The sequence below is a fragment of the Nanorana parkeri genome, unplaced genomic scaffold (assembly GCF_000935625.1).
Source record: "Nanorana parkeri isolate BGI_ZX_2015 unplaced genomic scaffold, ASM93562v1 scaffold18, whole genome shotgun sequence".
Lineage (NCBI taxonomy): Eukaryota > Metazoa > Chordata > Amphibia > Anura > Dicroglossidae > Nanorana > Nanorana parkeri.
In genome coordinates this window covers 3,414,428-3,436,852 of record NW_017306286.1, presented here as the reverse complement: position 1 = coordinate 3,436,852, position 22,425 = coordinate 3,414,428, and the positions used below count along the sequence as shown (strand labels likewise).

Sequence of the window (22,425 nt, the reverse complement as noted above, 5' to 3'; positions counted from 1 at the left end):
CCCTGGAAATGTTTCTGATGTCACTGTTCATTACTGAAAGACTGAAAGACTTGGCAAATCTATGTCTAGAAGGATTCCAGGGATGCTTTTTTGACAGAACTATTGCCGAGTTTGAAGGCATCTGCAGATGCATTTATTAGTCACAAAATCTGAGCTGCCATTGCCGTTCGCTTTCAGAAGAGTTTTAAGGTCAGTAGAAAATAAATTTTAAAACCGCCAAAAAGGTCAAGTTTACATTAAAGAAGCAAAAATGCACTTGTTGGTAAAATATGGAAGAGTGACAACTTTCATTAATTCTTTAAAAAAATAAAATAAAATAACTGAGAGATTAATATTAATAAGAAAATACTACAAAAATATGGAGTTGCTTAGCTTATGGCCAATTTCCAATCCTTGATAAAATTCCTCAGCCTGTATGCCAGAATGGAAACGACAACCTCTGGCAAGCACAGAAAATTCTATCAATGTCATGTCACTGAGATAATGCAGACCTCCAACAACTCTGACGGATTTAGACGGCTTCGAAGCTGGCCTTACTTTAAAATCAGCCATGCCCTTTTCACAGACAGACAGGGTGGTGCTTTAAATAGCCAACCAACAGGAAATCATTCCCTTGCAAAATATTAAAGCACAATTACCGGTTGCCTGATATGTTGCCATGACATTCTTTCTACGATGGAAAGCCACAAAACACATTATCCAAGGAACAAAAGAAATGGAGAGCAGAGGTTAGGTATTGCATGAAGAGTCAGAAAAAGCAGGGGAAGAAAAGTCACTACAATAGTTGGTATGCAAAATTGGTAAAAATACCAGTTTCTAGAAATCTGATTCCAGAATATTTGTTTTATATGTCCTACACTCACACCCACCAGACTGACTTGCTCTGATGTATGTTGTAAGCATTTAGAAATACAACAATGTATGTATAATGGCCTTTCTTTTGATGATTCTTGGGGAAGACGGCCTCAGTGAGACTTTTCTTTGTACAGATAGTAACACCCTTTCACCATCAACCTGGCTTTTCCAGTGCTCTAACAACATACAGTGTATGGTTAGAAGAGTATACATACAGACATACTGAATAGGGTTGCCACCTGTCCGGGATTTACAGTCCGAGATTTGAATCCTGTATGTTCTGAGTCCATGATTCAGGCCAGCTGAAACCCGGACAAAAGATGTTATGATGTCAGTCGAACAGGGGCAAACGTGGGGTCCTGGTTTTCCAATTTCAGTGCATAGAGGAGGCACGGGACCTGGCACTGGGCACGCTGGAACTTGGGGAGCAAGGGGGTGTCTGAAACACAGGGTGCAGATAAAGTCTTGAAGGACACACTCTCCTGGCTGTCATTCCTCTCTCTCTATCTCTTCTGGCTGTCTCTCCTTGCTCTCTCTTGGCTGTCTCCTGTATTTTTTGTTTTTTAATTGCCACGTGGTGTTAGAGTGTACGGGTTTCACTTGAACAAAAGGTGGAAACCTATAGGCCTCATTCACACCGCCGCGCATATAGTACCATATGCAGCATATGCAAATAAATGGCTCCATACACATAGTTGCGTATGGAGCCGTATATTTGCATAGCGTAAAAATGCGCAAAAACCGAATGGAACCGAGATGCGTCCGGGCAGCGTATTTCTGCGTATTTCCTGGCATATACACGTGTTTGCACGCACATACACGCGTACAGTTCATTAACATTTCTATTACAAATGATGCATTGTGGGATTGCAATACGCTCATATACGCGTGCCTGTACGCGTATATACGCAATATACCATTTTGCTCTTGTGTTGTGTGTGAATGAGGCCTAATGCTGAATGACCACTTTATTAGGTACATCACTTCATTAAGACAAATAATCAAAAAGCCAGTCATGTGGCTGCAACTTAACACAAAGTATGAAGACGTGGTCAAGGTGGTCACTTAGTATGAGCGAGATTTGTGGTCCAAAAGGTGCCGATACACTGCACGCTTCTCTACGAGAATCGCGGGAAATCCCGCGATCGTATGAGAATCGTGCAGTGTGAATGAAGACGTGCGACCGTTTCTATTGTACGGTCGCACGTCTTTTGTCTAGGGAGCATGCTAGAAAACCAGCCGAAAATCTTATGATTTTCGGCTGGTTTGAATGATGCTCGGGAGACAAATGCTGAACGGGCCGGTGTGCGCACCCGCACACTGCCCGTTCAGCATTGCGGTCATCGGGCTTGCGATGATCGCAAGTACGATCTGCCTGTCTAAGATGGGCAGATCGTACGTTTTTTTTTAACTACTTTACAACCATCGCAAGACCTTAGTTGTAAAGTGTGGGGCCACCTTAAGTGTTTGTATAATCTCACAAAAACCTACATTCTGCGACATTGAAAATCTGATGTTCATCATGGCTAATTGCGCCAATTTAAAACTCCTACAATGCACTTTTTCCTCAGTATGCTGGTTATACGGCAAAAAACAAAAAAACTAAATGCAAATAAAAAGGCCCCAATGTCAGGACGATGCCTGACTGAACTACCTACAACTAAACTCCAGGAAAACAGCTAAATACAGGGTCAAAATAGATATACAAGAGCGGTCTTAAAGCGCAAGTAAAAAAACAAAAAACGTTTTCCCCCGGGGGCTCTCAGACATGTGCAGCATATAAGAAAATTATAGTGGTAGACTTGCTTGCAAAAGCAATCCTCTCCAGCGCTGCACTCCTCCCTCACTGGCAATTCAATCCTTGTCTCAGTCTTCCAGGTTTGGAGTCTAGGGCCACTTTATTAGACAGACCCCAATTATGTAACTCCTGCACATAAGAGCTTGGCATGTCAGGTCTAAGGACTGAGTTGAGCAATGCTGCATGGTGTCAAAAATCTTATGGCAGAAGAGACTAACAGTCTCTTTTGTTATAAAAATCTTGCAGATCGGCAGGTGGTTTTATTTTTTTTTATTTCTCATCTTACTGCCCCTTTAACTGTAAAATGTTCTTCTGCCAGTCTTTAGGTCCAAACACCCAGGCCAGACGGTACAGGTTCTGTCCTTCTTTTGGACTTGAGCAGCTGAGCTATTATTCCTGAAGTAGCAGCACACTGATTAGGTCATTATAAAATTGCCTAGGAGGTGGCCAGCATAACAGTTATCCTATGTGCAAAAATGAGCCAGGATATCTATCCAAATCAACCGAATATCTATCCAGCCAAAATGAATACATCTGAAATCTGAACATATTAGCAAAGTAGCGCCTCAAAAATGATATTCACCCTGCATAGCAGCCAAACAATAGCAGTGTTCTATACACACAGCAGCACACACCTGGGGACAATTTTTTTGGGGGGTTCCCCAGCCACAGGCAGGCTGATCTCTTATAAAGAATGAAGGGAAGATACTGGCAATGCACAAACAGTTTTCATGATGCTGAGTCTTGCTATGTTGTTCTCTATGATTTTGATATGGGACTGACAGAACACACATATGAGGAAACTTCTTCCCCTTTGCACTGACAACTGAGAAAGATTAGCTAGCAGTCACAAAATGATGGAGGCAGAGCAAGCATGATGAAATGTTTGTTCTCTTTATGCCACAGAACGGAAATAAACTTCTTCCTTATCATTTAACAATTTACTGAATTATATTAAAGACGTCCATCTCATTAAAGCACCTTATAACTACACTCCATGACCGACTAAACCAGTGGCGTAACAACCGGGGGTGCAGCAGGGGCGCGGCTAAACATGTGTGTGTGGAGGGGAGGTGCAGGGTACAGTTCCAGTGGTTGTTTATGTAATGGGGGGGGGGGCGAAAAAAAAATTATGCTCCGGGCGCCCAGAACTCTGGTTACGCCACTGGACTAAACCAATAGAATAAAATCTTGGATCACTGGCACACTTATATCCAGTCCACTGAACACACCCAACCAGTTCCCTGCAGTTGATCTGCAACCATCCCCTCATCCCCAACACCCCTGCCTGCGTTTGTACCCTCCCCTCCTTTTCCTCTTCTATCCTCTACTCTCTCCGCTATGACACCTTTTTCAACCTTTGTGTATTAATATGCAATTGTTAAATATGCAATTGTTAAATATGCAATTGTTAAAATGAATAAACAATTTCATTAAAAAAGGAGATGACAGCTAATGTAATTGGTGGCTGTAGGATGCTGCACTTTGCTTTATTAGGGGCTACAGGAAATAAATTACTTTGGGTAGGTTTTAAAAGAGAACTATAGCCAAACATTTAGTTCTCTTTTGGGTCACAGGAGTACACCAACTCCTGTGACCCAAAGTCAGCACATAGCCTGATATATACCGACAGCACAGAGCCACCCTGCAGCCAGGAAAGATTCCAACAATATTTTCAAGATTCACTCCGCTGCCTGGATTGACAAGTTGGCTCTGCCTCTCTAGAAGCAGATCCAGCTGTGCCCATCCCATCTACTGTCTTGTCCCTCCAATGAGCACTGGAGGAACAGAGAGGGGAGGGAGAAATCCCTGCAGGGGGTGGTGACTGACAGTTACTACCGTCTGCATGGAGAAGACAGTGAGCAGCAGTTTATGATCGCTCAGTTCTCAAGCTATAGAGCTGGAGTGTGACAGGTGCAGTGTCACACTGGCTCAAACAATTGGGAAGAATGCATTTTAATCTCCCAAAAGTTCTCCTTTAAAGCGACTTTTCCCCCTTTCACTAAAAACAACATCAGCATGCAGCTCTGCACGCTGATATGAAATCATCTACCATTCCTTAGTTAAATACTCTTTTTGCTTTTACTTACAATTACTGTTTCTCCCCTGGTTGAGTGAGGCACTGGTGATGTAGCCCTGGCCTCACAGATGCATCCTGGGAAGGCTACATCACCAGCCCCATCCACAAAATCTCATCTATAAATTGTATAATATCGTGAGATCTCTGGGAAAGGCATTTTTGCCCCCGAGATCATGTTCCAGGCGGCAGACCGTGAGTTCCAAGAAGTAAAGGGAGATGGATTAATTTGCCCTTAGTAAAACTGGCCACCGTGAGAAGAATGGATAAAATGAGCTAAAAGCTATGCAAAGAATAAAAAGCCTAAAAGTATATTTCTGTAGATTGCCATTGCTAAACATGTCTAAAGGGGTCTTCTTTGTTATTTTAAAGATGCGTGTGAATTCAAATGGAATGAATAGCTTCTGAACCACTGCTCGGCTGCTGAAAAATGTATCATATTTATATGTATCCACTATACGAAGATCATAAAAACATCCAGGCTTACAATACTGTTGCATAGAACTGTATAACACTAATGCTTGACCGTGCATATAACAATAAATCGATCGTCCATTTAATAATTCCAAATGATCTTTTGTTCAGACATAACAAAGAAAAAGATCACAGTTGCCAACTGGATAGGATTTTCGGCCAGAACAAATCATTATTTCAATGAAAATTACTGTTTATTGATCAAATAACCAATTCAGTGCAATCTATTTCAGAAAGATATATATTTTTTCATTTTTGTGAAAATGAAAGTGACTGTTACAGCAAATGATCATATCAGTATGTGCGACACAGAACATACACAATACAGATCTTCCAGCTGTGAGTGTCACTCATTAAAACCACCCATGAATAATCTCATAGTGTCCAGCAAGACTGTTAAATTGACCGCCTGTGTCTTCAGCGTTGTTGCCTTACTTTATAAATGCTGCACGCTTATCGCTCGGAGTGATCACACCAGCTGGCACAATCGATTGCAAGATGATCAAGACCAGTTAATGATTAACAAAGAAAAATAGCTAAAAAATGGCCTCCAAATTGTGCACTGAAGTATGATCGGTATCCTTGGAGAGCAATATTTGAGATTCGCTCAGGAGTAAGACACAGCACAATAATGGCTCTTTATGCCAAAAAGGTAAAAAAAAAAAAAACTGTATGGAGATTGATAATAATTACAGGTTCAGTGTCAGAAATCCAAGCACAGAAAGCCCTGTGTGTGCGAGAGAGGAAAGATTGTTCCACGGCACACAGCACGGCTTGCCACTATTATATTGAGTTACAGTTTTTTCCAAGTACTGTGCTCATGATATAAATATTATATACCACAGGACATTCCTTTAAGGAACATGAAATCACAAAACATAAATTGCACAGAGCACAGATAAAGCAAACACATGAGATGGAAAGCAGATATCTATTTCTTGCAGAATGAACCTGTATGTTTCGTATGTAGGGGCACATGACTCCCCCCATTGATCAATTGCGATCTGACAGTTTGCACCTCATTATGGTAAATGGGCTTTATTCTCGGTTTAGTCCTACTCTGCTAAGCCAGAAGGAGGAGTGCCCGCATTTTATTGCTTTTCTAAAATGTAGCCATGTTTTCGGACAAATTGGAAATAGTACTTATTGGAGTTCTCCTTTCAAAACAGAGAGGACAATCTGCATGGTGGACACCTGAAAGGAATAATTACGCCTGTGTAGCTGAAATGAAAATTTATTTAAAAGCATTGATGGAAAGTAACACATTTCAAGCGTATTCACTGTCCAATGAAAAAAGCCAGATATTTGGAAGCAAAAAAAAAAGGTGGATCCGTGTGATTATTCTGATGGTGTTTTTAATTCAATAGTATTGTATAAGTGATGTAAAAACTTGTGATCTACTTTAACAGGTAGGTAGCTTCCAAGCCAAAGGGTCTCCACAGTATCCTTGGCTCGACAGTGAACACAGTAGATGAAGGAATTGAAGCACCAAACCAATTAAAATACTCCAAATACAACTTTATTCCATTAGGATCAGGGGGCATTCAAGCAGAGCAGCCAATGTGTTTTGGGGGTCCAAAACTCACCCCCTTCATCAGGGCTTAATGAGAGAAATAATGCGTGTGGACTACAATCCCTGTAGCTTGAAAGTTGTATTGAGTTGTGAAGAAAGCACTTCAGGCTGCTTGTACGTCCTGATGAAGGAGGCGTGTTTTAGACCCTCTGAAATGCACTGGTTATTCTATTTGAATGTCCCTTAATCCTAATAAAGTTGTATATGGACTATTTTAATTGGTGTGGCTCCTCAATTCCTACGTCTACTGCAATCGAAGCCATCCAGGAAAGCCACTACTGTGATTCACATAAGAGAAATTCTCTAAAAATGATGACCGAGAAAGCAATTGTCAAGTGATTTACCATGTGCTGCAGTGTTCCTTCCACATTCAGGAGGTAGTTTTTGGTTTTCAAGGATTTAAAGTCAAATTCTACCTTGAAGGAAAACCTGTAGTAAGATAAATACAGGGCCTGCCATTTTTTACCTCCTTTTTAGGATATTAGTTGCCTAGCTGTGTCTTGTTTTAATACTTTGGGTGTCAATAACCTGGAAGAAACATGCAGATAAGAATGTTCAAGTGAAGCAAGAACCCCAAATCTGCAAAGCAGTCAAGCCAACAACACTCTCAGAAAGAAAGAAATCTCAGCAGCAGTAAACTCCATACATTTCTCTGTACAGGTTTTCTTTAAGTGGAATTTATTTTATAAAGCCATACAAAAAAAGTCAAATATCAAAAGAGGATTTACCTTTTCAGCACAGGAAAAAAAGATTTCATAGGTCACTGTTCATTAATGGAGTTCAATGATTAGCTGCACGCACTATTTTTTCTAACCGGACCACAGGCATTGATGTACCTTGCGTTCACAAGTGGCCGATCGCATTGCGGCCGAAGGGCATAGCTACGGTGCCATTGAGGTCAATGCACCGCCATGCCCCCTCCCGCCACACAACAAAGTGAGCCGGGCTCCAAACGATCCAGTGCTTTCTGGCCAGAACGCACTGTGTCTGGTGTGAACGGACCCTTAGCTGAAGACAAGAAAAACCCACAACAGTGGGAATACTGTGGCTCCCAACTTCGGATTCCTGAGCAGTAACTGAAGCTGACACTAATAATTTTTATTTTATAGCTGGATCCATAGTTAGTAATTTAAAAAGTTATGTCATGTACAGAAAGTGCATGCAGGGTGTAAACATTACAATACAAGAAGCTAAAATGAATGGCACTAATCTACTCAAATACAGTGATGCAAATCTTAGCTTTAAGTAACAGCTTTGGTCTGGAGAATCACAGTGATAGATCACAGGTGAAAACAACTACAGTTTTGCATGCGTTAAAAAAATAATAATAATTAGGGTCCATTCACACCATGTGCAGAGCCCTGCGTTTTTCCACACCAGAACGATAAAAATCACTGCAAGGGCACATAGAAAGCAACTGCTTACCATGTGCCTCATTCACACCATAACGCTGTGGAGATGCAAATTGCAATGAGCTGCTCCATAATGCAGCATGCATTCTAATTCAACGTACATGAACGTATGTAAACTCAGTGCAACACAACTGAAGGAAAAAAATATTTTAAAAAATGGTAATTATTTTCACCATTCCAGAAAATAGGTCGGAATACCTGACAACCTATGACATTAAACCGCACGCCACCAAGAATTAAATTGCGACGCATATGAAAATAAATACATTTTAATGCATGAAAATGCACAGGCAAGTTTTTTTATGTACTGTATAGTGTGAAATTGTCCTAAATGTACTCAAGACACTGCTAGTACAACTGTCTGACATCTTAAAGCATCTTTCCACAATCCTGTCCACAATATATATCATAATGAAGGCAGGAAGTTAAAAGAGAACTTCAATAATTATATAATTATACCCCACAATTCCCTGCACAGGATAAATCAAAATAGGGTGGGAAGTTAAAAAGAAAGCACTGGTAATTACACCTAAAAAAAAAACCATAGTACCTCCTGGTTTGTTTGTTTTTTTGATCCCCGAGGCAGAATGTAACGACAAGGGGGGATAAGTATGTACTACTGGTGAGGCTGCCACAACAGAGAACCTGTTGCTTGCATGGGCAAACTACAGACTCACTTTAAATGTAAGCTCTACAATGTGAACTCCACATTTGAAAAACAGTTTTTCGTGTTTTCTGTCAATAGAAAGTATCAAACAAATTCATACCTACAAAAGGAATCCAATTCTGTTGTAGTTCTCAAACTTTATATGCATATCTCTACTACCTAAACAGCCTATGAGCTTATCACCTTACCAACCACATTCCTCTAACATCTAAGCCAAAACACGTTCATACTTGTTTTCTGCCTTGTTGGTTGTTTATAAAATGCAGTACATTTTGTTTTTCCAGCAGACTAAACGATATGTATGGCTTTTCACCATCAGCCTACAGCCTGGTCAGCATGATCCTGTTATTGCAAAAATAAATCGATAAGATGGATTACTTCAATAAAACCAGATGATTAACTTCGAATCGCCTTCTCCAAACACTCGGAAAATGGTTTGGCTGTAAACAAAAACGCTGAAGTAGAAGATTCATTTTAGCTCTATGGCATTACTGGGAGACCATCCAAACGAAATAAGTAACAGGCCTATTCTTGTCCAAATTTCCCCTGGAATCTCGAATAGCAGCTAGAGAAAAACCCCACAAAGTTTATAAATTCAGAAACAAGACTTCTACAAATATGCTGAATTAGGAGGAATTAAAGAAGGCAGAAACATAATAAAAACAAATTGCTGTGCCAAGCCTACATCTTTCATTTCCCTCTAGTAAAGATATGTTACATAAAAAATGCCACATTCTTGCAGCAAATATTTTTACATATGTTGCTGACTAATACCAATTTAAAGTCCCTCAATTTAAAGTCCCTCAATTTAAGGGGCTACTGATAAAGATTGCCAAAATACATGGAGAGGAATTTATCAAACCTGGAGCAGACAAAATCTGGAGCAGCCACATGCAGGTGGTGTGAATATTTGATCAAAACCATAACCACAATCCACCTATTGAAAACCCTATGAGGGGAATAAATCAAAACTGGAGCAGAGAAAATCTGGAGCAGCAATGCAGGGCAACCAATCAGCATCTCTCTCTCATTTTCAAATCTTAACTGTGCAAACCGAAGAGAGAAGCGGATTGGTTGCCATGGGCAACTGCTCCAGTTTCTTCTTCTCTAGTTTTGATAAATTCCCCCTTGGTGTTTGTTTCACTGCATATACCCGAATTTTGTCAATAGTAGCGATGCTGAAGTCAAACGTGAACAGCAGAATAATGTAAAAAAAAATAGCAACAGAAAAAAAAAATGTGGCCATAGTAGGAAACGGCCTTTCCGAAACTTCCCTCTATTGAAAATAATGGAATATAGTAGGTTAAAGTGACCCTGCCACTATAGGGTTAAAAGTAAAATAAAGGCAGCCTAGAAAACAATTTGACATTTCCAACTGATATGGAGTATAGCGTGCCTTTACAGCATTTCTCTGATTCTACCAAAAAGACGGATTCTTGTGCTCACCAGAAAATCCCTTTCTTCGCCTTTAGTGGAGGACACAACCTTGCTTTAGATCATCACTAACTGGGTATAGCGCCACCTTTCAGAGTTGGACGCTAGGTACAACCAAAAAACAATACAGTTCACCCTTTCTCGATATTTCACACCAAAACAGTGACGATGCAAGGTAGGTTTTACTAACAGGGGTAACTACAGTATTGAGGGAACACAGCAGCTGATGACCACCCAGCAGGAGAGGCACCTTGCACAGTACTTGGAGCAATTAAGTAGCAGCATGCAGCATGCAGCCCCACGCACACAGCCTCCGTAGCAGGAAAAAGGCAGTTTGCAAAGTCCATGGTCCTGACAAAACACAAAACAAAGAGCGGTTGTAACCCTTTCCCACTCTAAATAAAAACAAGTTTGGGATGTACTGACATAGCAGCCGGCAGTAAGAACCACAACACCCAGCGGGTGACTATGAAATATGTTCCATACAGGGGGCCTCTTATTTAATTATGGTATTGCAATGACTGACAGGGATGCTTTAATTCATTCGAATTGTTGAATGACAGTCCCACCAATCAGAACAGCTTACGTTAGCTGGACTCTTCTAATGAAAGCATTTAAAAAGTATACCATTAAAAAACATGACCTAATACCAGTGTATCAACAGTCCACTTTTGTACGCTGTTAGAAGTACAGTATACACAGCTCACCTATTTTCTGGTTGAATATCTTGTCAAAGGTCAATTCACCTCTTTCTTCTAAATACTTTTGCATCACACTTCGAATGCTGAAAATGAAACAGATTTAAGAATAAGTAAACTTGCAGATGAGGACAAAATTCAAAATTATACATTCAAAATTAGATTATTATCCTTTAGTAAATGTATGTATATATACACACACACATATATATACACAAGCTATATATATATATATATATACACACGCGCGCGCGTACGTACGTATATATATATATATGCACGTACGTACATACATACATACATACATACATATATATTCTCCAGCTTAACTTTCACATTCTGATATGCAATTTGCACAGTAACTCCCAGGCTCCAGGCAAAACCTTTCTGAAACAGACTTCTCGGTAACTGGCCCTGACATTTGAAGGCCTGTTCACAGTTGCACTTTGAATCCACTTTTTTTTCATGCAATTTTAACAAGCATTGTCAAGCATCTTTCACACATTACAGGGTTTACGCTTTTTGGTTACAATTTTGTTTGCATTAAAATGCATGCAAAATTCACAAAACACACTTAAATACATGTTCAAAATGCATGGTAAAAAAAAAAGGAGCTTCCCCAGATTTTCTTTTTAAAACTAAGCTACTAAAAACTGTTCTTCTGGGTGAGTGCAATTAGTATTGTATGGTTAAAGGAAGTATGTTAACATTAGGAAACTTTTCAGAGTTCTAAATATGGTGTGATATAGGAGATTTGTGATCATATGGGGCACTTTCGCTTCTGTTGTAAAGCCGACAGTCGGCTCTACAAGTTTAAACAGAGTCCCGGCGGCAAAAGTCGCCGGGAGTCTGTTTAAACAGCCCCGATGCTGGCGACGTACACTGTACGTCGTCAGTCACGAAGGGGTTAATCATTGCATTCATGCAAGATCTATACGTTTATATAACTGCTGCACAAGCTATTCTGTAATTTATTGTTGTTAAAATTTTCCATTTTAGTCTTTGAGATAATGAAACAGTAAGACCCCATTCACGCTGAGCGATTTCAGCTCAAAAATCCCTCAAACATCAGCTCAATGTCGCTCAATGTGGCTCGTCCAATGCATTTCAATGGAGCTGTTCACATCTCACAGCTCAATGTTGCCTGTAGCTGTTCACATCTCACAGCTCAATGTCGCCTGCTTGTCGCTTGAACATGACCTATTTTTCGGTGGATTTCGTGCGATTTGGCCAAATAGACTTCAATGGTGTAGCTCAATGCCACACAAATTTGCGCGACATTGTACGACATTGTCGCGCTACAGAAGTGCCACTTTTGCACAGAAATATAAGAAGGGACATAAGCAGGAAACAGGAAGATGAATTATGTCATTAAAAAGGAGACTTTTGATTGGATACAGCCCAATGTAACAGCTACGGAGTCCATGGCAAAAGCAGTGCTACCTAGCGCGAGAATATGTGCACTGCAGCTCAATGTCTCTCAAAGTTGCGCAGCTCAAATCAGCGCTGAAAAAGCGCTTTTTCTGATGTAACTCAGTGTGAATGGGGTCTAAAGAACGGATCCAGTATGGTTAAAAGGAAACATTTCATCTGCGAATTCCCACAGAAATGTAATTTTCTGTTCATATGGTTGGCACATCGCTTTTTTCCCCTTTTCCCAGCAAATTTCTCTTTTTACAACACTGAGAAGGGCACATGTATGGTGTGAACAGGGCACAAACTATTAGTTGCTATATGCCCTGTCCACACCATACATGTGCGGTGGTGCGCAGAACAACGCAGCTCAATGGATACTGAGTGACCAAACCTGCCCTGAAGGTTGTATTGAACCAAGCTGTTCAGCACATGCTTCTGCATTTATTGGGCAAAGCTCTGCGTCAACCCAAGCATTTCATGCAGTCTTCCCCCCTTCACTCAACGACTTCCACTGCAAATAGCAAAGCAGACATAGCCTGAACAAACAGGGGCTCCAGAGGCTCTCCTGCATCAATCACCCATGTGAGTGTAGCCTACCAGCTGTTTCTTTCCACCATACCTGCATGAAAGAAAATGATCCTTACTGTAGACTTAGCATGATCCTTACTGTAGACTTAGCATGATCCTTAATGTAGACTTAGCATGATCCTTACTGTAGACTTAGCATGATCCTTACTGTAGACTTAGCATGATCCTTACTGTAGACTTAGCATGATCCTTACTGTAGACTTAGCATGATCCTTACTGTAGACTTTATCATTTCGCAATTCTGCATAAATAAATAAAAATTCCGACAAGTCTCAATATGCAGCAATGGTATGATTTTCAAAAAGTACGACTTGAGCTCCAGACAAGGAGTCTGGGATGAGATAACCTCTTCAAGAAGAACCCCTGGGAAAATTATTATTAACCCTTGCAGTGGGGCTACGGTTAAGTGCTTGTTTGTGTCTAGGGAAGAAAATAAAAGGTATATACACACCCAATCCTCAGAGCCGGCTTGCTCTTAGACAGATTCCAAGAGCCTCTTTCCCCCTCCGCTGCAGTGCTCTAAGGTCCCCGAATCATCACGCTCTATATACAGTGGATGTGAGGGTGCTGAGGGACATTCCATCACTGCAGCGTAGGAGAGTCATGAAGTGAGAGGCTGCAGCAAGAGCTGATAAGTGTCAGCGATTGTCAACACAGCCAAGAATTGCAGAGGCGCCAGGATTTAAAGGATTAAGGGCTAGTTCACAGCATATGCAGTTGTGATGGAGTCCGTTGAGTTTGACTGCTGCAGCCAAAATACGTCACAATGCTTTCCTATGGGCTTTCTCGTGCTGTATTCACACCATTGCAGTCCGTTCAGATGCAGTCAGAAAAAGTACTGCTTGTCCTATTTTAGCTGCATCTAACTGCACCGGAACGCATCAAAACACACCGGAACGCATACAAACAAACAAAACAGAATTGATTGTGGCATCATCCAGGGGGGGGAAACGCATTTGAACGCATCACAAATGCATCAAAACTGATCGCAATGCAACTGCGCAGATGTACGCAGTTGTGATGCAGTTTCTGGTGTGAACTAACCCTTAGAAACTGCATCACAACTGCGTGCGTCTGTGCTGTGGCAGTGCAATCCGTTGTGATGCGTTTTTGATGCGCTCAGATGCGTTTTTTCCCCTGGATGATGCCACAATCAATTCTGTTTTTGTATGCGTTCCGTTGCATTTGCATGCAGTTTGATGCGTTCCGGTGCAGTTAGATGCAGCTAAAATAGGACAAGCAGTACTTTTTCTGACTGCATCTGAACGGATTGTAATGGTGTGAATACAGCACGAGAAAGCCCATAGGGAAGCATTGTGATGTATTTTGGCTGCAGCAGTCAAACTGAACGGACTCCATCACAACTGCATATGGTGTGAACTAGCCCTAAGTCATCTCTAAACCAGTGATATCATGTTTTTCATCCAAGCTCACACACAATAATTACTTTTTCTGTCTGGAAACCACACACATGTTCAAGAAACAAAGGATTGTCCATTTGCACCCCATAGCTCTTAATTTAAGGAACATTACAAAAATGAAAGTTTTTGAACTCAATTCTACAAGTGTATGGCCAGCTTTACATTTACATAGTACTTAACACACATGCACTTAACATAAAAACAAAAAATGTATCTGATGCTAGATCCAACGTAAATCAAGAAAAAAAAAAAAAAACTCTATAAAAAGGTTTATCCTATATCATGAAATAACACATAAACAACTACATAGACGCATGGTAATAAATATTATATTGCCTTGTGACCTTACTAGATAAAAAAAAACAGTAAAACAATCTTTTTGACCTTTTTATCTTGTGCGGTCACGTGACCGCACAGGATTCTCTCCTGTTCTTTTCCGGATAGTGTGGGTCGGGCAGTTTGTGAAGTGGGTGGGCAGATCATTACATCAGAGGTGTCACTCACTCTACTGCAAGGGTGGCAACTGCAGCCCTCCAAATCCCAACATGCCTGTAACTGTCAGTCTTGCAATGCCTCATGGGACTTGCAGTTCCACAACAGCTAGAGGGCCAGAGTTGCCCACCTGTGCTCTACTGGCTTGAAGTATCTGTAGTTAGACAATGAAGCTCTGACCGGGGGCCACTGTCAATCAACAAGGAAGGGCTGGGCTGAGGCGCATGCCAACTAAACAGATTACATAAGATAAAAGGCACACTGTGAGTTGGTATGGAATCCGTGCCTTCTGGAGGCACAAACGGACCACGTAAGCAGTCCTGCTTCCATGCTTTATGTGGTCAGTTTACAATGAGGAAGGCGGACTGTTAGAATCAACCAGGTATTTCTAGTGAAACAGGTATACATAAACATATTTGAAATAAGGGGAAATTATCAAAACCCAATTTGCATTGTTTAAGTAAACAGTTCTCACTAACTGTCACCAGAACCCAGACATGACTAGAGAACAGAAACAAATAAATAAAATAAAAAGAACATTGATGTGAACAAAGCCTAATTATACAATCAACACAAAGCACAGAATTAAAACTGGAAACAAGTCACTAAGCCAACTCGTTTCTCAAGTTTCCTAATGTGCTTCCTCTTCTAGGTTCCACATACAAAAGTACAATACTCTCAGTCTCATACAGTGATGCAGTTTTCCACCCTGTTTAATATTTGCTGAACCATATTTGTTTTCTTTAGTGCCATGGAGACTTCATATTGGTGTTCATTTCAATCTAATTCTTATCAACCTACAGGTATTGTTAGCCAAACCATAACACACAATCTGTAATACACACAATTGTCTTGGTCCAAAAATAGTTTATCATACTCCCATAAAGAGAAGACATTAACCCAATACAAATGGAGAAAGAAAAAGGAGGAGTTTGAAACACACAGCAACATTATTCCCATGGTCAGTTGTGGGACAAGGCCCTATAGAACCCAAGGCATAGCATGCTCCCGTCCATGATTTGTAGCATTGACCCTTTGTGGTTCACTTTTGTGTTGTAGCGGATAGTCCATCCTTAAGGCCCCGTACACACTAAGCCGTTTATCGCGCGATTTGTTCCGCTATATCGTTCTATGTAGCTTGTACAACGCATTTCAATGGAGCTGTTCACATCTCACAGCTCAATGTCGCATGTAGCTCGTACATGACCCTTTTTTGCACGGATGCCGCTCGATTCGGCTCCAATAGACTCTACAGTGTCGCGCGAAATCAAGCAATACCAGCGATATTGCCTGACTTCGTCGCGCTATATCACGCTACAGAAGGGTCACTTCAGCACTGCAAAATGGAAGGAAAGAATGATGTCACGACACGATCGCTGTTGATTGGTTACAGCCCAATTTAGCAGCGACAAAGTCCCACCCACTTGTTAACTGCAGACAGCAAAGGTGGTGGAACAGGCCTTCGGCTTCCATACCCCATAAGATGCAGTGTACAGCGAACAGTGCGTTCAGAGATCATTTGAGAGGATCCCTGATTAAGATCCTCAGTAATTTGATGCACTGTTGCCCTTCTGTTGTCTTGTGCCAGTCTTGCCACTCTCCGTTCTGTCCTAACATTGACTAGTCGCTGACGGCCACAATTCGCACGTTCAGACCCAGATTTTCGGCTGACAGTCCAGTCTTTAAACACTTTCACAACAGCTGTTCTTGAACATTTAACAAATTCTGCTGTTTTGCTAATACTCGCTCCATGGCTCCGAGCGCCAACAATCATCCCACGTTCAAAGGCTGTTAAATTGCGTTGTTTACCCAAATCTTCACTTCTGCTGTCGTGGTAAACAACCTGCTTCCCTATTTATAATGGTCTGGCCCTCTAGCAACTTCAGCGCGAAATTTTAGCTAATTTGCCTACAAACATCAGGTGGTCATAATAATCTGGCCACTCAGTGTATATATACACATAATCCTTCTGCCTGTATGCATTAATGCTCATCTTCTTAACAAGCATTTCTGCAACAAAATGTAAGTGTCAATGGTGAGGCTATTGTTCTTGAAGGAACACTTGGCTCTTGACTTTTTCCAATGTCATTCACTTCAGAGGGCTCGCTTAGTAACACCGACAAATGTGTTGGCCACGACACCCCATACTCAGGTCAGCCAAATTGTGGATTCACCTGAGATGGATGAGACTGGCAAGCAGTGTGGAGTTGGTTTAGCTGGTTGTCTCCTGCATGCCGAGTCCCAACTACTTTGCTGATCCTTTTCCAACTGTTAATTCATTTACTGTCTGAGAAATCCCAGAGACTCTGGCAGTGTGAGGGCTGGCCGAGTCCCCACACACAGCCACACACGATGCAGTCTGTACTCTGTACAAGCTGCCAGCTTTCTGGTCATTGGAAAAGAAAGAGGGAGAATGCTCCCTGCAAATATAATGCCCTCTTTCAGTGGTCCTGGTGGCATCAGTCTGCTCCCGCATTTCTGAACCCGGGACAGCACTCTTCCAGCTCCATAGTCTCCTTGTGTAACTGCACATCCTGATAAGCCCCACACTGAAACTCAAAGACACTCAGAGCAGGTGAGTAGGACAGGATTTAGGTGCATAAATCAATGCGGATGCCAGCTGCACACATACAGTGCTGTGACTAAGGTAAATGGGGTGGTGGTTGTAGTGACAACAAATGGTGCTGTGTATGATCTCAGGAAAATATAAGAAGTCACAAGCACTCAGTCATTCAGGATGGAAGCATAACCTCATTTATTATCCATAGGTCACAGAGGCCATAATGCCAATGTTTCAGTGCTGCGTCACCTTAAAGAACTGACCCTGCACTGGCCTGAAACGGCATTATGACCTATATGATGTATTGACAATAAATATGATTATGCTTGCATCCTGAATGACTGAGGATTCAGGAGCAGCTGCATGCCAATGTACCCGGCACAGGTGCCTCTACTACCACCCTGGTCCAGCCCTACTGCCATCTAAATGCTGGATTTTCAATTCATTGACAACTGGTGGAGAAGTTCTGGAAATAAAATGGTGTAATTTATGGTGCTGTATCAGTATGCATTTCAAAACGCACCCTCAGCATATGGTGTAAATGAACCCAAAGACCTACATAGAATACAGTTGTGCTTACTATGAAGCAAATAAGAAAAGTGTTTGCTAAATGGTGGTATTTAAAAAATTATATTTCTCATAGAGAAGACTCTCAGGGGAATTTATCAAATCTGGAGCAGTTGCCCAGGGCAACCAACCAATCAGCTTCTCTCTTTAGTGTATTCAGTTAAGATTTGAAAATGAAAGATAGAAGCTGATTGGTTGCTATGCTTGGCTGCTCCAGATTTTCTCTGCTCCAGTTTTGATTGATGTGCAGTAATGAGTGCTTTCTAAAATAAAAAATAAAAAAAAAGGCCATGTAGAATACCAGAATGCTTTTTCAGTTGTTCACTTTATAGTACAGAAATGATGTTCCCTTTACCACGTTCGTATTTATTTATTATTGTTATATAAATCATTTGAGGTTATTAAAAACTACATTTCTATTTTAAATCTGCAGCTGCTGTGATTTTGTAATACTGGTGAAACAAAAATGAAAACGCTACTGCCGTACAAAATGGCAACCTGGGGCAGTCTGTGCACTGTTCATCAGCACACTTCCACAGTAATCAAATGTTCTACTTGTGTGACTGATTGCTGCTTTTCACAGCAGCTAGAGTGCAGAGAGCTAGAATTTATAGGTAGTCCTTGCAATAGGAGTTTTATTTTCACTGAAATCTTGCATTGCCAAAGGAGTTCAGATGATGCTAACTTTCCTTTTTCAACAATAAGACTGCTCAGCTGGTGATGGTGAAGGCTGATGTTTCTTCCACTTACCAGTCACAGTAAAGGTGCCCATACACTGCACGATTCTCGTACGAGGAGCATGCTAGAAAAAGGAGCATGCTAGAAAACCAGGCGAAAATCTTACGATTTTCGGCTGGTTTGAATGATGCTCGGGAGACAAATGCCGAACGGGCCGGTGTGCGCACGCGCACACTGCCCGTTCAGCATTGCAGTCATTGGAAGCCCGCCCCTCTGCAGGGGGGCGGGCTTGCCATGATCGCAAGTACGATCTGCCTGTCCAAGATAGGCAGATCGTACGTTTTTTTAATTACTTTACAACCATCGCAAGACTAAGGTCTTGCGATGGTTGTAAAGTATATGGCCACCTTAAGGCTTATGGTAAATTGTACAGAACACATAAATCTTCAATAACATTTGCTAAAATCCTATAGTTCACTTGAGGTGACTTTTTTTTCTGGCTGAACAAAACTGGAGTTTGAATTTAAAGTAAAATTTAGAGCAAAAGTGCACCTTTGTCATTAAAATCTTACTGTCCTCTTGCTCCTTTGATCTAGTTGATTCAATGGCAGGATTCTTATTTGATGTAACTGCTTATAAACACAGACTAGAGCAGGGGTAGCCAAACTGCGGCCCTCCAGCTGTGGTGAAACTACAAATCCCATGATGCATCTCTCTCTGGGAGTCATGTCTGTGGCTGTGAGAATCTTGCAATGCCTCATGGGATTTGTAGCTCCATCACAGCTGGAGGGTCAGAGTTTGGTTACCCCTGGACTAGAGAAAGCCACAGTTCTAGGCTTCATGCACATGAGGCTATTATATTCGGTTCCGGATAGAGTATTGTGACTGGATGCAAACTTTCTGCATTCAGGGAAAAGCATCTCTCGCAATCCACAGGTAATCCATGTACACTTACATGTGGACAGCCACTGTCAGCCTGTCATTAAAAGGAGAACTATGAGATGAGTGATTTCCACTCACCTCATAGTTCTAGCCGACCTGTGACAATGAGACTGTCACAGGTCGGCTCAGTAGATCGGGAGGTGAGCGAACACATACCAGGTTCGCTCACCTCTCGATCCTGTCACGTGACAGGGGGAGGGCTGGATTCCCCTCTCCGATCTGCCAGCGATGACTGGCGGAACGGACGGGGGAGGGGGCGGGTACAGCTGGCTCTGCCTCTAGATAGGCAGAGCCAGCTGTCACTCACGCAGCTGGGCGGATCTGGTCATCTACGTCGGGATCTGCTCCGGCGTCTCAGTACACCGCGAGCTGTAGCTCGCGGTATACTGAGCTTAGGGTAACGGGAGGACGCTAGTTTGTGTCCTCCTGTTACCCTAAGGAGAACTATGGGGGAAAACACTGACCCCAAAGTTCTCCTTTAACCTGAATAAGCACAGAGGCCACATCTATGCGGACACACCTGAGAACCCTGCTGCAAGAACCAACAGATGAAAGAAAGCTTTCATCTGGCAAAAAAAAGAGTGAAAATTTAATAATCAGGATAAGTTAATTGTAAAACAATGAAGATCAAATCATACTATTAGCCTCCATTCGTCCTTCACTTCCCAGTTTTCTGCTAGCTCTATCTCACAAAGGGCACCTGTCCTAAAAACATCTATAACTGGACAAACCACGTTCCCAACTGTGGGACCATCAGGCGCTTTTCACTTCCGGGTTCCTAAACATTTTGTTTTTCTTGTAGTCTCAGAAGAGGTTTCTAGTTATCCTGTCTGTTTGGGATCATTTGACATATTAATACCCAGCACGTGTCATAATAGTATTTATTAGGAGCTGTAATCTAACCTGCAGCTGCTGGTGAATTCTGGTGTGGCAGTGTGTGTGCTTATAAGAGTCCAAAGGTTCCTTATAACAATGAGTTTATATATATGGGCTGGTGCAATAGCCAGCATGCTATTGGCCACTTCAAATTGTAATAGCCAATAGCATGCTGGCTATCGCACACGCCCACTGCTTGCTGTTCCCTCTTCCCACTGTGGAGGAGAGAGCTATGGGAGCAAACCAACTAATCGATGAGAATAGTTGAAAACTATTCTCATTATCGATTAGTTGGTTGTAACCCTGTCATTGATCCCAAGAAGGTAAAAAACAAAAAAATCTTCAGTAAAAATGAAAATTCCATTAGTGCTAATTTAGGTGCATTTATCTGCCAACAAAACGGCTGTCTTTCCAGTTTACATGTCACTTTAAAGCCCATCTCCGAGCAAAAAGGAATAAAAAGGTCCCTTGCAGTGGGGCTACCCCTGCACATGCTAATTTTTGTCTAGGGGCTGGAGTAAAGTAGAATTATTGGACCCTTCCCCCTGCTGCTCATCGCTGTATTCTTCTACCCCTCTACTTCAAATAGTGGTGTGTCCCTAGGCATCCTGATGTCTAATGCAGATCTATGGAACCTGCATTAGATATGATGACGTCAGAGCTCCTAAGACCACCACAGCCCAGGGCACAAGAGGCTGTTGGGACTGGTCTAGCAGCCCGGAGAGGGCAGATGAGAGCAAGGATCAGGCAAGTAAATCTGCTTTACTCCAGCCTCTAGAGCACTTAACACAGAGCTAGACAAATCCTAGGAGCCATGAAGCCAATGCTCACTAAAAATTACAGCTGGCACCAAACTTTTGAGTTTTTCTCTAGTTGTCAGTGGAGCTAAAAAAAAGTCCTGCAGGCCTACTGAATTCCATATTAATTCGTCCACCTCTGAATTACCCTTGCAGTACCGGGGAAGCCCCACTGTAAAAGGTGCCCATACACCTTACAATTATCTGCAGGTTTTCTGTGGTCAGATGGAAAAAGTGCAACAGATTGGCCCACAGTTAAGTGTAGATGGAGGAATCTGTTGCAGCTTTTCCATCTGACCATAGAAAATCTGCAGATAATTGTAAGGTATATAGCCAGCTTAAGTATATTTTGTTTTTGTTTGCCAAAGATGGCTTTTAACTGTTTTACAATTTCACAGCAGAGCACAGCAATATCAAGTAATTGCAAGACAATGTACAGAAGACGTGAATTATAAATCACAGGACAGCACTCTGCTATCCAGTTGCATCTGCTGCCTGTGCTAATTCATTGCAGGGAATCTGGATATCCTTTGCTTCTAATCAGGATAAAAGAATGGCCTCAGTGAAATCAATGTGCAGCAAATTATCTTAATCTAGTTTGGATTATTCTATCTTTTGTCTAGGACTGTAGTAAACTTGTTAATGCAGTAATTCAAGGTTGGGGTTACACAAAATGTTAATACATTGCATAAGGCTGTTTTCTGTTATTTGTAGGCAGATACAGCTATGCAAATTTCACCCGGGTCACTCTGTGCTCGGTGTTTACTGCACCTCAGGATCATTGTAATGTTCAGCCACGGCTGTCCTAGACATACAATTGTCTGAATGAAAGCATTTTCCAGAAGATAAATAAAGTGGTTACAAAGACAGGAGTATGGTGTAAACGAAAGTGCTAATTATCACAGACCGAGTTTACAAAAGGCCTAAAAATGTGACCACTAAATTACATACTGTCATGGCGATATCTGAATAAGACATTTCCTGATGATTCCGAAAATAAAAATCGCATGCCCTTGGCGGTCATTGAAACAGGCCCCGCACCCTCAAAATTAGAACTGGTGAAAAGAAGCCCTTAGAGGCAATTGTAGGCAGGGGCCAAG

At 41.7% G+C, this 22,425-nt stretch overlaps 1 protein-coding gene across 1 annotated transcript in view; it reads right to left on the bottom strand.

The window, feature by feature from the left end:
* Window positions 1-22,425, bottom strand: part of LOC108790542 (beta-adrenergic receptor kinase 2) — a 276,398-nt gene that overhangs the window by 170,369 nt on the left and 83,604 nt on the right. The window contains exon 2 of the mRNA XM_018560833.1: window positions 10,998-11,074. Within this exon, the coding sequence (XP_018416335.1) occupies window positions 10,998-11,074 (77 nt within the window). The remainder of the gene's footprint in view (window positions 1-10,997; window positions 11,075-22,425) is intronic.